Source organism: Hippocampus zosterae, chromosome 7, assembly GCF_025434085.1.
Source record: "Hippocampus zosterae strain Florida chromosome 7, ASM2543408v3, whole genome shotgun sequence".
Taxonomy (NCBI): domain Eukaryota; kingdom Metazoa; phylum Chordata; class Actinopteri; order Syngnathiformes; family Syngnathidae; genus Hippocampus; species Hippocampus zosterae.
In genome coordinates, this window is record NC_067457.1 from 24,684,300 (window position 1) to 24,696,815 (window position 12,516).

The following is a 12,516-nucleotide window of genomic DNA, read 5'->3' on the forward strand; positions in this document are numbered from 1 at the left end:
AAAAATTTAATAACATTCAATTTCAGTTTTAAAGATTTATTAAGCTTTTTATTTCTGGTGCATGAGGATCTGAAACAGTGGTTGTGGCAAACTATATATGGCATGACAAAATGTAAAAAGTGTAGTGTTAATGGATAAGATGAAAGAAATATAAATTTATGATGCATTACCTGTTTTTCTTAAAAAGATAACAATTAAAATATCAAATAAATAACATGTTCGTTTAAAAACTGATCACGAGTTGAATCACTCGGTACGTCTACTTTTTCACCGTACGTTTACACACATCCGTTCTTCAAGCACACAATTTGAATACTTTTGTCACCTCTCTCTTGTTGTAGTGATGTACATTAAACTGCACTACGTTTCAAAAAGGAGCCGTTAATCTTTCATCAAGGGGCGTAGCTCTTGATATTACGTAACAATGCAGTCACTTCCGGCTTCGCAGTGCCTTTTCGTGGCTGTTATTCTTCTTCTCTCATTCCAACCCGGTCAGCGCACTGAGTGGATCGCGGTCAGGACCAGCACCCGTGACGACAAAGTAGTGGACACGTCCGACTTCGAAACCAGCGTAAAATATTTACTCAAAGGAGAAATCTATACGTGTCGATTCTTAGTCACAAAAAAAGGACTACCTTTTTTCATCTCCTTGGTTTGGATTTTTTGGGGGGCCGCCATAAGCTTTTAACTCCACCCGAACTGAGCCTCCCTCTCTCTTTCTGTTCGAACTCAAAATGGAGAACGGAGACAACAAATATCTCCCTCAGCTGCTGGCGGAGAAGGACAGTCTGGACTCGTCTTTCACACACGCCATGAAACTTTTAGAAGCGGGTAAAACGAATATTTTGTGCTTTTGTTATGTCCAACCCTTTTTTTGTGTGTGTGCTGGAAGTTTGTCGAGGGGGAAGGCGATGGACTACTTAGCCGTCGGGCGCCATGTGGTGACGGTCGGGACTCCATTATGGCTCCAAGCGGAAGCGTTCGCTTCGCTTTTCATAGTTCGATAAAATTCGACTACAATGACTGCTTTTTAAGTCTGGCGGGGATATTGATACGAATGGGGGCCATTAAAGCGGCACTTTATATTTTATACGTTTCCCTTCTTCATGGAGCGAGGGTCAAAAGGCGCTTTTCGTCGTCTCTTTCGCCTTTAAACAAACGTCGACCGCACTCGCATTTTCTGTTTACCATTTTCTTTTTTAAGCCCTTAAATGTGGGTCAGTAGCCGGTGCTTTCCTATAAATTCGTGGTGTTTTTGAAAGTAACTGGTGCTGCTCAAGTGGTACGAGGAAAAGACGCACGCTTAACCGCCATTTGACTTTCTTTGTCCGATTCGCAGCAAAGTTAGCACGCTCTATTCTATCTACTCGGCTTTATTCTACTGTTTCACCGACTTAAAACAACTAATCGTAGTGGTGGTGAGCGACTGCTTCATGCTGGTGTTGACCAATGTAATCGGTGTGGAAATTCTAAACGGCACGTTCCAAATGCATTATTTAGTTCGCTGCACATGGGGTGCTTGATTTACGACGGAGTTCCGTTTGCACGGCGGTGACGAATTCGCACGCGTCTTAACGTACCGTGGTTTATCAGTAACATACACTGACGTAGCAGTGACGAACTCTGCAGTAAATTTGTCTGAAAATACTCCCAAGATCATAAGTATTAATCAAGATTAAAACCCTTTGAACCAGGGGCGCTACTGGGTTTTATGAACAAAGAATGTAAACCCAACCCACCAGGAGAGGCACAGATCACAAAATTTTAAACAGACCGAGAAATTGCTTTTTAATGACTTTGGACACATTTATTAAAAAAGGGAAAGCATTGCAGCTGATGGCTTATTCAGATAGTGCTTCCTACTGTCACTGCGTCGTCCGATGACTTGTAACAGTATGACCAGAAGCCCTCTGCTGCGTTTATAATGTTATTTCATCAATTCAGCTAAAAAACATGGGACGCTTTCATTTGGGGAAGATGGCAGTTCACCCGACAGCTATCACATATGCCCTGTTCAAAATCGTCGCGTGATATACTGGTGACCATTCCAAGGTTTAATCAGCGCTTAAACCTTTACTAATATCAATGATGCAATTTTTGCACTCTTTCCCCTAGTATAATTCATTCATGAAGTTTTGAGTCTTTGAATCAGAATCATCTTTATTGGCCAAGTATGCAGAACACACAAGGAATGTGTCTCATGTATAACATTAGTATCATCATAAACAAGGACATGACAAATAAGTATGGAAGGACATTTCGTAATGTAAGTGAACCGTTGTGTGGTGGTACCAGCCAGTGACAACTGCGAGACAATGTGCAAAGTATCAAGCGGAGCTAAAGTGATAAGTGGTAGAATACAATACTATAACAGGATAACCTGTTGGTGCAGAAAATAATTGAACCATTTTAAAGTGTCCAGTGGCATGCTTACTTGGTTATTCGACTGTCTATTGGTTCTGCTGTCTCTTTGCATGATCACATGACCTGAACCAATACCTCCCCCGATTGCAGAGATTGACAGGATCCAGAAGGGTGAGGCTAAGGAGCCAGAGACCTACCTGGATCTTTTCACAAACAAGTTCATAAAACTCAAGGAGCGGGTCCTCATACCTGTGAAACAGTACCCCAAGGTGAGCATTTTTTCCCATCCCGTTTTCCTCTCCTCTTCATTCCCCGTTGTGATTCAATTTATCCTGTCGCAGTCGAGGTTCAATCACATAAAGCTACGGGGTTACCCGGTGTCCCAAATTACTTGGCTTAAAACTCAGTGGCGTGATTACAGTTTACAGCAGTGTAATTTTATAAAATAGCCTTTAAGATATCCAAATGCGAACACAACTGCTCCGCTATTCAGAATTCTGTTTAGGATCCTCCGCTCGGTTTGGACTCGCTAAACGGGCCAATGTCTTCGTAGTACAAATGTCATTCAGGACAAGACCCAGACTCTCGGCTTTGTTGGTTTAAGTCATGTGGCTGTGAGGGAAATGGATGGGAGGGTTAAGTGGGCACTAAAAGAATCGTGCAAGTTGGATTAATCCCTCATTTGCATGTCATTTGTACAAGCACAGTGGAACCTCTAATGCTGATCTCTGTCTAGTCTTTCTATTTTCAAACCAAAAGTCATAACGCCCAGCTGTCAGACCGCACGGGTCAGGTGGAGCACGGAGCCATTGAGCACATTGTAGGGATTGGGACAGTTGTCTGCATTACATCGCTCACATCTACGTCCTCAGTCAATACGCTATTTTAGGCTTCAAAATGCACATGTATCCTGACCACTGAAACTTTTTCTTCCCCCCGCAACAGTCCAAATTTCTCTGCTTTGCTTTTGCTTCTCCAGTTCAATTTCGTGGGCAAGATCCTGGGACCCCAAGGCAACACCATCAAGCGTCTGCAGGAGGAAACCGGGGCCAAGATCTCCGTGTTGGGCAAGGGCTCCATGAGAGACAAAGCTAAAGTACGAACACAGCCGCAAACGTTCCATGGGATTGAAAGTGAATAAAGCAGGCGTAGCGTTGACTCTAAGTAGGACACTTGAGTCGAGTTGAGAGAAACGTTCTTAGATAATAAGGATTTTTTCCCCTATTTCTTATTTTCATGGATGAACCTTGTCAGAGAAATGCTGCTTAGCATGAAGGGGGTTGAATGTTCTCCAGTCAGCTTTTCCCCCACCCTTCAGTCATACGCCATCGACTAATCTGCTCTAGATGAAGAGTTCCGTGGGGTTTTTGAATTGGAGGGCGGGGGTTAACACTTGACTCGGCACTCGTGTTTCTGTTCTTTAAAGGAAGAAGAGTTTTTTTTAAGAATATTGTGCTTTTTCATTTTCTTATTTTTCTAAACAATGTTATATGCAAATATTTATGCCTACGTTTTAATATCTTTCGATGAATCTACCCTCATTATTTCCCAAATTGTCATACATAATTTCCCACCCGTGCGCACATGCAATGGCACACTTGTAGACTGGGTTTCCCGGCGCCAGCACATATCTGGCCCATGTGCAAACCTCAAGGGTTGACATTGTGCCCAGATGGCAGCGCCCCAAGGTGGCATTACTCCGCTACGCATCAGCTCATTTAGAATAAGACTTTTAAACTGGTCCTATGCCAAATGTGGGTAGCCGCTAGGCTACGAGACACTGCCCTAAAAGTGAATGTCGCCTTTCCACGTTGAAGGAGGAAGAACTGCGGAATGGCGGCGAGCCAAAATATGCCCACCTGACCATGGAGCTGCACGTGTTTGTCGAAGTGTACGCCCCGCTGCCCGAAGCCTACCTGCGTATGGCCCACGCCATGGAGGAAGTCAAGAAGTTCCTGTTTCCTGTGAGTTGTGCGCAGCATGTTTTTCAAGAGTGACACAGTTACATTGTCATAGTCTGTCATTCGTCTCCGTTTCTACAGGACTGGCTTGTCAAGCTCACTTTGCGTCGACTTTCATACCTCTATAAACTTTTCATTCAGGATGAATGGTTGTCAAAAATGTGATGCATACGAAGAGAGATGTCAGTTGTTTTTTTTAATTTTTTAACTTGCAGCCAAATCGTCGCCTTAGTCTGTCAGCATTAGAAGCTCGATTTATGGTTGGCATGATGACAATACAGTGATCCCTCGCTATTTGGCGGTTCGATGACATTTTTTCCCCCCAAAGTACTGTATTCAGGGAAAAAAAATGCCTAATGGATTTATACATGGCTGTAGCTTGATTGGTTCAGAGCGCAACGTCGACCAATGACAGCACGGGTGGATCTATCCCATGATGCACAGCCATGTTGATTGGCAGTGCATCTTCGCAGCCCCGCCCAGCAACCTCCTTATCATGTGGGTTACTCTTTGATCGGTGTCTAATCACGTGGTTGCCTAAATCAGTGTTTTTGTGTGCGCGTGTGTGGCTGGGGGAGGTGAGAGGGGTTGATTGGGCTTGTGCAGAAAAAAAAGCAGCAGTGTCTCCGGGCCTCCTTAATTGTATCATCTGAAACAAATCGGCTGTGCACTTTGTGCCGAGGGATAGCTGGCCAGCAGCTGGCTGGAGGCTAATGGAGGCTACACTGTCAGAGCTGCATAAAGGCAATGCAGATGAATGTTAATTACTGTATAAAGTTGTATAATTAAAGATTTAAGTAAAAATCTGCATCTTGCCTCAAATATGTAAAGTATAAACCCTGTTCAAATAATTTAAACATGCTGGTACCCACAAACCCTCACAAAAAAAAATCCTGGGGGGGGGGGCTGCCGGGGTGGGGGGTGCAAACCCCACTTTGCGAATTGTTGTCTTTGGCGGGTGGTCATTAACCGCGATAAGTGGGACCGTTGTATTAGGACTTGTTTAAAATGCATCTTGTCTGTGTCTCCTTTTTATCCAAATATTAATTGAAATAGCTCCTATCTTACTGGCAGGTTGAACGAAGCTCTGGTGCGTTTTCTTAGTGGGGTGGCGGTGTGAATAATGGTGGCTCTGTTTAGCGCATGAACAGTCCGTGACACTCTTCTTCAGGTCTGTCTATTCCTGTTTCTCCTCCAGAGATGTTTTAACGCCCTGACAGCTGCGGGCTCGAGTCCACGCCGTGGTGCATACACTCCCTGGATTTGCTTTACGCTGATGTTCTTGAACCGCATGTCCATCTGCTTGGAGCAAATGCTACATACTTGCTCATTAACAACGCTCCACGCTGGGTTTTGTGGCAGGCCTTGCGTTTTTGATTCGGCTGCTGCATTCTGAAGAGGAAAGAGCTAAACCAGTCGTGATGAGATTCAAGCTGTGATCTGTAAAATAAAAGATGCCAGATGTTTGCAATTGGTCAGGTTTTATGGCTGTCGTTTGGATTCTGGTCATACTATACATTGAGGCCATGGAGTTGTGGTTTACAGTGAATTGTCATTGCCATATGATAAATTGTGAACCCTGCAGGCTGTGTTGAAAGTAATGCCACTCACCCCTTTGAAGACAGACGCTTGACGTGGGAGCGATGTTTGTTGGCAAGCGTCATATTCGACCTATGCATTGTTAGCATCTGCTTTGAAGTACAAACATGTTTTTAGGACAAATGGACCAAACTGTCCACTGGGCTTGAGTCTGACCTTGGTCCTTGGAAGTGTGTTTTTGGAGAACCGTGTGGTTAAGTTCCAAATCGTAGCACTTGTGGGCTTTTGGCTTTATTGATTTGAGCTGCACTTGTCCTCATACTGGAGCTTTTGATGTTGGTGGACAATAGAAATCCCCCAAAAGGCAGACTCTCGCCCCGTCTGTCAAATGTCTGCGGGTCCTTTTCGCGACCCATGCTTGATGATTTCTACAGAGAGGTTCGCCGAGCTCATCTAACACCTCAAGTGGTTAAAGAGTTGTCACCCATTCGCAATGAGTCCAATGGCTCCTGCTCTTAGCCAGCCCCTCTATCTAGGTAATTGAAAGCTGCCGTTCTGCCCTTTTATATTCTTGTATGTTCTGTCTTTAGAGCTCCGTCTCCAATTCTGATGCAGGTCCGTATTGATTGGGTCACAGTGCCACACTTGAAATTGCTCCCCAGATGAAAATGGCTGGTTATGTGGTGGGCTGGCGGACGCGCTGATCCACTAATTAAATAAAGTGTCGTGCAGTCACGGGTGGCTCAGTCAGGGAATACAGGGAGTCGGGGAAGCTTTGTATTTTGGTGTTCATGATTGTGCAAAAACTTACTTGCAAGTATATGGGTGATGATCTTGATGGCCAGGGTGTGTTGAACCAGGCCGAACATCCCTGAAGGAGCGTGTGTTTGACTGTCTTCTCTTTTGTGTGGCGCTCAGTGTGCTGGCTCCCGCTTGGAAGCCAAAGGCAAGCATGCCCACTCTGTGTTGTGCAAGAATGTGGCACATAAATGTGTCACCAAACACATTTCTTGACTTGGTGGATTATTTTGATTCAGTCAATCAAAGGAGATGGTTATGGAGTTGGCTTTCAAGTTGGCCCTGCGATGAATTTCATTCCAGTGAGTGCCCACTTCAATGTCAAGTCACGTGCGTTTTCTGCTCTGCATGCAGGATGTGACTGACGATATCTGCCAAGAGCAGTTTATGGAGATGGGCTACCTCAATGGAGGCCAGGAGCTCGGGGCCAGAGGAAGAGGAGGCATGCCAATTCGGGGGCGCGGCGGGCCCCCAGGAGTGCACAGGTAAGAAGCGGAGGCGAGTCACGGGGGACAATGTCGGCGGACTTTCTCGTCGACACGTTCTCTTGTCCCCAGGGGAAGGGGGATGCCCCCTCGTGGCGCCGCTCGGGGTGCAAGAGGAGCAGGAAGGGGCACCCCGGCAGCCCGCGGAGGGCCCGCTGCCGCCGCAGCTGCTGCCAGAGGCGCTGCGGCGCCCCGTGGTGCCAGGCTCTCTGCCACCGGACCACCCCAGAGAATGCTGCCCCACCAGCACACTCCCGCCGCAGTCGCAGAGAGCTATCAGGAATATGTAAGTCGAGGTCCAGATTCTTGTTGTTCAGTACAGTGCATTAGAACACGCCTCTTCCCGACTGTCTCACCCCCCCCCCCCATCTTGCCTCCTCCCTCTCCAGGCCTACGATGAAAGCTACCCCGACACCACCTACCAGTCATATGAGAATTATTACAGCCAGCCGCAGGCGTGAGTGAATCACACGTTCGTCTTTTCTCACCTGCCACCTGTTTTGAACCATTCGACACCAATCCAAGCCGGATGCCACTTGGCTGTTTGGCAACACTGCATGGGGCTTTGATCTCGCTTGTGGAAACCAAATGAGACTTTTCGCTCAGCTGGTACTTGAGATTGGTTTGAGACTGTTTTTTTTCCCCTCCCCCTCTTCTTTCCCCACATACGAACATCAGAGAGGCCGAATATTATGACTACGGACACGGAGAGTCTGCGGAGTCATATGAAACCTTTGGTAAGTGTGTACACAGGTACACGTATTTATTTGGTCCTTGCCGGGAGTGTTTGTCAAATGCTCTTGCACTAGTTTCCCTCTCGTACGGTTCCAAGTTTTTTAAACGGTGTGCATGTGTGTTCCTCAGCCCAGGATGACTGGAACGGCACCCAGCGAGCGGCTCCGGGCAAAGCCGCGTCCGCGGCCAGAGGAGGTGCCAAGACAGCCTACAGGCAGCACCCGTACCCACAGTACTGAAGCGGAGCCGCCCTCCCACTTACAGGGTTGCCCTGACGAGCGCCTGTCGACAGCGGCAGCACTCGCTTTAAGCAGCCCGACACAAGTAATTGTCCGTTTTGGCTTTGGTTCCTTTTTGTTTTGTTTCTTTTGCTCTCAATTGGACCTTAACAAAACTGGGGACGGAAAATCAGATGGCTGTTTTTGTTTGTTTGTTTGTTTGTTTTAAGATTTGGCTACACACCACATCCCCCCCAATACGCATACCATGCGCAACCAAAGTGATTTCTAGAGTTACTTCCTTTTTGGTTAATTTCCTGTATTATTTCTCTGACCATTCCCTCTCCCTCTGGCTTTTTGGCATTGTTTTGTTTTCCCTTTTTTGCAAAAAAAAAAAAAATGTTTTGTAATAGTAACTTCCAGTTGAACTAATGGCTCATTCTCCACCTGTCTTAAATGATACGTTTTAATTGTGGTTTTGTTTTTTTTTATATACAGAATCTGTCAAGGTTCAGTTGCAGATTCCCGTTTAGGCTACATTTCAAAATTCTGTTAACATAGTTCACTAAAAAGAGACTGTAATGTAGAAACAAAACGTAATCTAAAACCAAGTCTCAGATTAAAGGTAATGGAAAGCATTTCTTCCTTCCTTGTGATGTTTTGTTGTAAATAGTTCTAAAACGTTAATTCATTTAGACAATATTTGTTACTGTCCTTTAGAGTTTTGAAATATAGCCCTAATAAAGACACTGTTGAGATGGCCTGTCCTCATATCCTCTATTTGACTTTCATGTAAACCCCCCCCCCCCCAAAAAAAAGAAAAAGCCCGGCGACATTCTAATATTCTCTGTGCACAAAATGGCCTCCTGTTATGCTACCAAACAGTTCGGCTCTTCCTGATTGTGATCTGATTCTGCATAAACTGCATGCCCAACAAAAGAAGAAACCGAAGGATTGGGACACAAATCTCCACATGGGTCGTCTCTCTCTTTCTCCATAGAGAAGGGATCCTGCAGCTCAATCCCAACTCTTGTACATATTTTAAAAGCTCCTAACTGTACTTACTCTGTACCCTCTCCATAAAATGCATTATGCTACATGTGTACGCTTGCCTAAATAGGTTACTAAATCTGTCCAAAAGATGTTTTGCAGCAGTTTGTCAATAAAGCTTAGTGGGTTTTCTATGAAACGTAATTTTGCTTTTGATTTGTTTGCTGTCCTAGTCCAATCTGAAATGTTTTCAAAAGCGCATTTTTTTTAAATCATAAAGGAGTTTTTGCTTTTGACGTGTGCGGACTTTAATCCTCCTAAATGATGTCTTGATGGATTATCAAAAGAGCACGACTTATTCTCTCTCTCTCTCTATACTTTTTAAAAAGGACCCCGAGGTAAGACCGCTAAAATAAGCCGGATAGCTTCCTATAATGTGTATAGAGTTGTAAAGCATTGATTGCCTGGGTATGTATCAAGATTTTTTTCAATCCTCTTACCTGTGGTCTCGTTTTAACCGCTAATGACAATTGCTTTCATTCGCCGCTGCAAATTAACTGAATTCAAACCACCATTCAGGATCTAGGCCTCGTTGTCATGAATGACACACTAATGGCAGTGCAATGGAGAGGAGGCTTTTAACCTAGACAACTCTACTGTAAAGGTAACCTAACCCTAAATGTTTAATTTGGTAGTGTGCTTTTTTTTTTTTTTGGTTTTGGGGTTTTTTTTTTTGTGGGTCCTTTGACATAAACTTGCTTTAAAAGTAGTAACCCAAGACAAAAAAAAATCAAAAAGTTAAGGGAAAAAAAAAATCAACATCAATGTATTTTATGTACTAAAATAATTTGCTCTGTGTACTAACCGACCATCAGGCTAGTGCTAATGCAACTCTTGCTAAAATGATGAAAGCCAAATCTTGAGTCCAGAGCTGTTTGTAATATTAAAAAAAAAATGTTCCACCTGTACAGTTATCAATAATTTTGAGTTGCATGAACAGATGTTCTCTTGTAGACATGTTGCATGAGCTCCATTTCACAAGTTATCTCCATATGCTCTTGTCCACTGGGTATTGATTTGGGCTCCTTACTTCCCCAGGCCCGTCTAGGCCTCTCGCAGAGTGCCGGGAGAGCCGCGCTGCTGGACGCAGGCCACGTGACCCTCAGGTTGGTCCTCCACACCACCATTTCCATTAAGAACGACCGCCATGCCGCGCCGGCACTCGTGTTTATTGCCAGCATCTTCCTCTAATCCCACCCACCTGTTTTTCGTTCTGAAGCTCAATTTTCAAACAACAATATTCACCAAAAATAGGAAGGGGAACTGCTGCTACATTCATGTTTGCATCTGCTTCTGATTTGCCCCCCCCCCTCCCCCCGTCACTGTTCCATCCTTGTTTAGCTCATGTATCCGTTGTTTGAAGCAATGCTATGCTCCACTTAAATTTCACTCTCGAATGGCGTTGATTGTGACGCTACTTCATTGTGACTGTTGAGCGGCGATGTCCATCTGCGGGTACGTTTCCCCTGCGCTAGTAACTGCGCTGTAGATGCAGCAACGCGTCTCAAAGCTCGCCCGGGCGGCTTCTGATGATCTCCTCGCGTCTTGACAAGCGTGCGAATTGGCGTGCGGCGTCTCTCGCCTACGGCTGTATCGACCGTGGGTGAGGGGGGGGGCGCACTAGTGTCAATGCAGTCTTGGAGAAATTGACTAATGAGCAGCCGTTGCTCTAGGCTTCCCATACGAGAGGAAACGGCAGCAAAAGGGACTCTGGCGATTCCCGGAATGGAAACAGTAGTAGTAGCAGGGGGAGGGGGCGCAGGAAGGGCGCTGTCTGAGGGATTACTCACAATTTACTCTCTGCCTGCAGGACAGGAAAAAGTTTAAATGAACGTTTGGAGAGTAGCGCCGCTCGGTCATGCTTTAATCAACTTGAACTGCAGAACGCAAGCTTTGGCCACACACACTACATGCTACACGTTTTCTATGTATATTATTAAAAAACAAAAAATAAAATAAGCCGATGTCTACAATGTAAGCATTTGGACTTGGGTAATTAGCACCCGTTGGCTTCTTTTTTTAAAATGTAGTTTGCCGTGTCTCTGTGTGTCGTCTTTCCCGGCGGGGCTTCGTGGGGCTCCGCTTTTGCAGCATCTTTTGCGTAAGCCTTGCGCGTTGAGTAATTTGGTGTTCGATCACAATTTAGGTGGTTTGCCCTTCAGGGGAACTGTTGTTGTTGTTGTTTTTTTTTTACCACCTGTGATGGAAACAACGAACCAGACAGTATTTGAATCATTTTTAGGTAGTCGCCAGAGTATGCAGGGCGAAAAAGCCCACCTGCGACTTTAAACCTGATTGGATGCGCAAACTGATTTGTTTGTCCTGAATTGGTCTCTCGAACGTTGAAATGCTGCCACTTGGTAGGGCGAAGTAAGCGTCGTTTCAAATAGATTTTTTTTTTCCCCTCGCGTCATTTCTTGCGATTTACAATCATTTTAGCACTTGTGTCACATCTGTTGACGTGCTCTGACATGTTTGCATGACGTCTTTCTTTTGCTCTGCGCAGTGACACAGGATGGCAAGTGGAGACCCTGGAGCCAGACGACGTGGCTCGGGTCGAGGCTCCGGACTCGTACTGGGACGAAGACCTCTGCGGGCTTGCCCTGGAATCACCAGAAACCAATAATGATGAACAGCACCCCTTTTTCCAAGTCTGTATCCGACTGCTGCTTTCATTATTTTTGCTGATTGGGAACCTCTCCGTCGTGTCATGCCTCGATTGTTCCACCTTGATCGAGTGTCAAATGAGCGCTGTTCTCACTCACACTTGAGCCGTGAAATTGTTGTTTTTTTTTCTTCATTCCTGTCAGGCCTCGCAGTCTGTCGCCTCTGAATTCCAAGCGTTTTAATACAGGCTGTCCCAGAAAATGTGTTGGCGCTGCCAAAAAGAAAAAAAAAAAAGTCAGCCCACCCCCGAGAACAGCACATGCTAATTGCCGGCTCACTTAGCACGTACCCGCGACTCAAGCAAATGGCCACGAGCTGCCTTTTCTCTCGCCTGCGAGTTCATGCGGCGGTATGAAAGATGCATGTGAGAGGAGAGCGCCTCGATTTATCTGTCGCTTCTGGTTTGATTGCTTTGATTTTTATCGTGAAGAGCAATATCTATCCAATAAAAGACAATTTGATATATATCTCGCCACACGGTGTCCGATGCGGTACTGGTGGGACTTGTCCGAAATAAGGTGTTTGCAGAAATAAAGCAAGAAGGGGAAGAAAAGCCAAACTTTGTTTTGAATGTCAGTGTCATTTGATCCTTCTACTGGTGAGTGAGTTTCTCATACCAAAAGAAAAAAAAATTGCAGGGAAAAAAGTTACGTTGGCCCACGTGTGGCTCTGTGATGATCACAATACAAAAACCGGATC

General features: G+C 45.3%; 1 protein-coding gene across 4 annotated transcripts; it reads left to right on the forward strand.

Moving 5' to 3' along the window:
• Positions 1-462: 462 nt before the first annotated feature.
• Positions 463-12,288, forward strand: khdrbs1b (KH domain containing, RNA binding, signal transduction associated 1b). 4 transcript variants are annotated; one of them, XR_007963103.1, is made up of 12 exons: positions 463-831; positions 2,515-2,633; positions 3,344-3,460; positions 4,182-4,328; positions 7,017-7,147; positions 7,220-7,433; positions 7,537-7,604; positions 7,826-7,884; positions 8,012-8,206; positions 9,670-9,754; positions 10,189-10,256; positions 11,657-11,738. XR_007963103.1 is itself a non-coding variant. In XM_052069946.1 (9 exons), the coding sequence occupies exons 1-9, from the start codon at positions 735-737 to the stop codon at positions 8,119-8,121; spliced, it is 1,062 nt and encodes a 353-aa protein (XP_051925906.1). In that variant the 5' UTR covers positions 463-734; the 3' UTR covers positions 8,122-8,899. The 4 variants fall into 4 exon arrangements, 2 of the variants coding, with proteins under 2 accessions (XP_051925906.1, XP_051925907.1); XR_007963102.1 differs by lacking the exons at positions 9,670-9,754; positions 11,657-11,738; XM_052069946.1 differs by lacking the exons at positions 9,670-9,754; positions 10,189-10,256; positions 11,657-11,738 and having other exon boundaries at positions 8,012-8,899.
• The last annotated feature ends 228 nt before the right edge of the window (positions 12,289-12,516 follow it).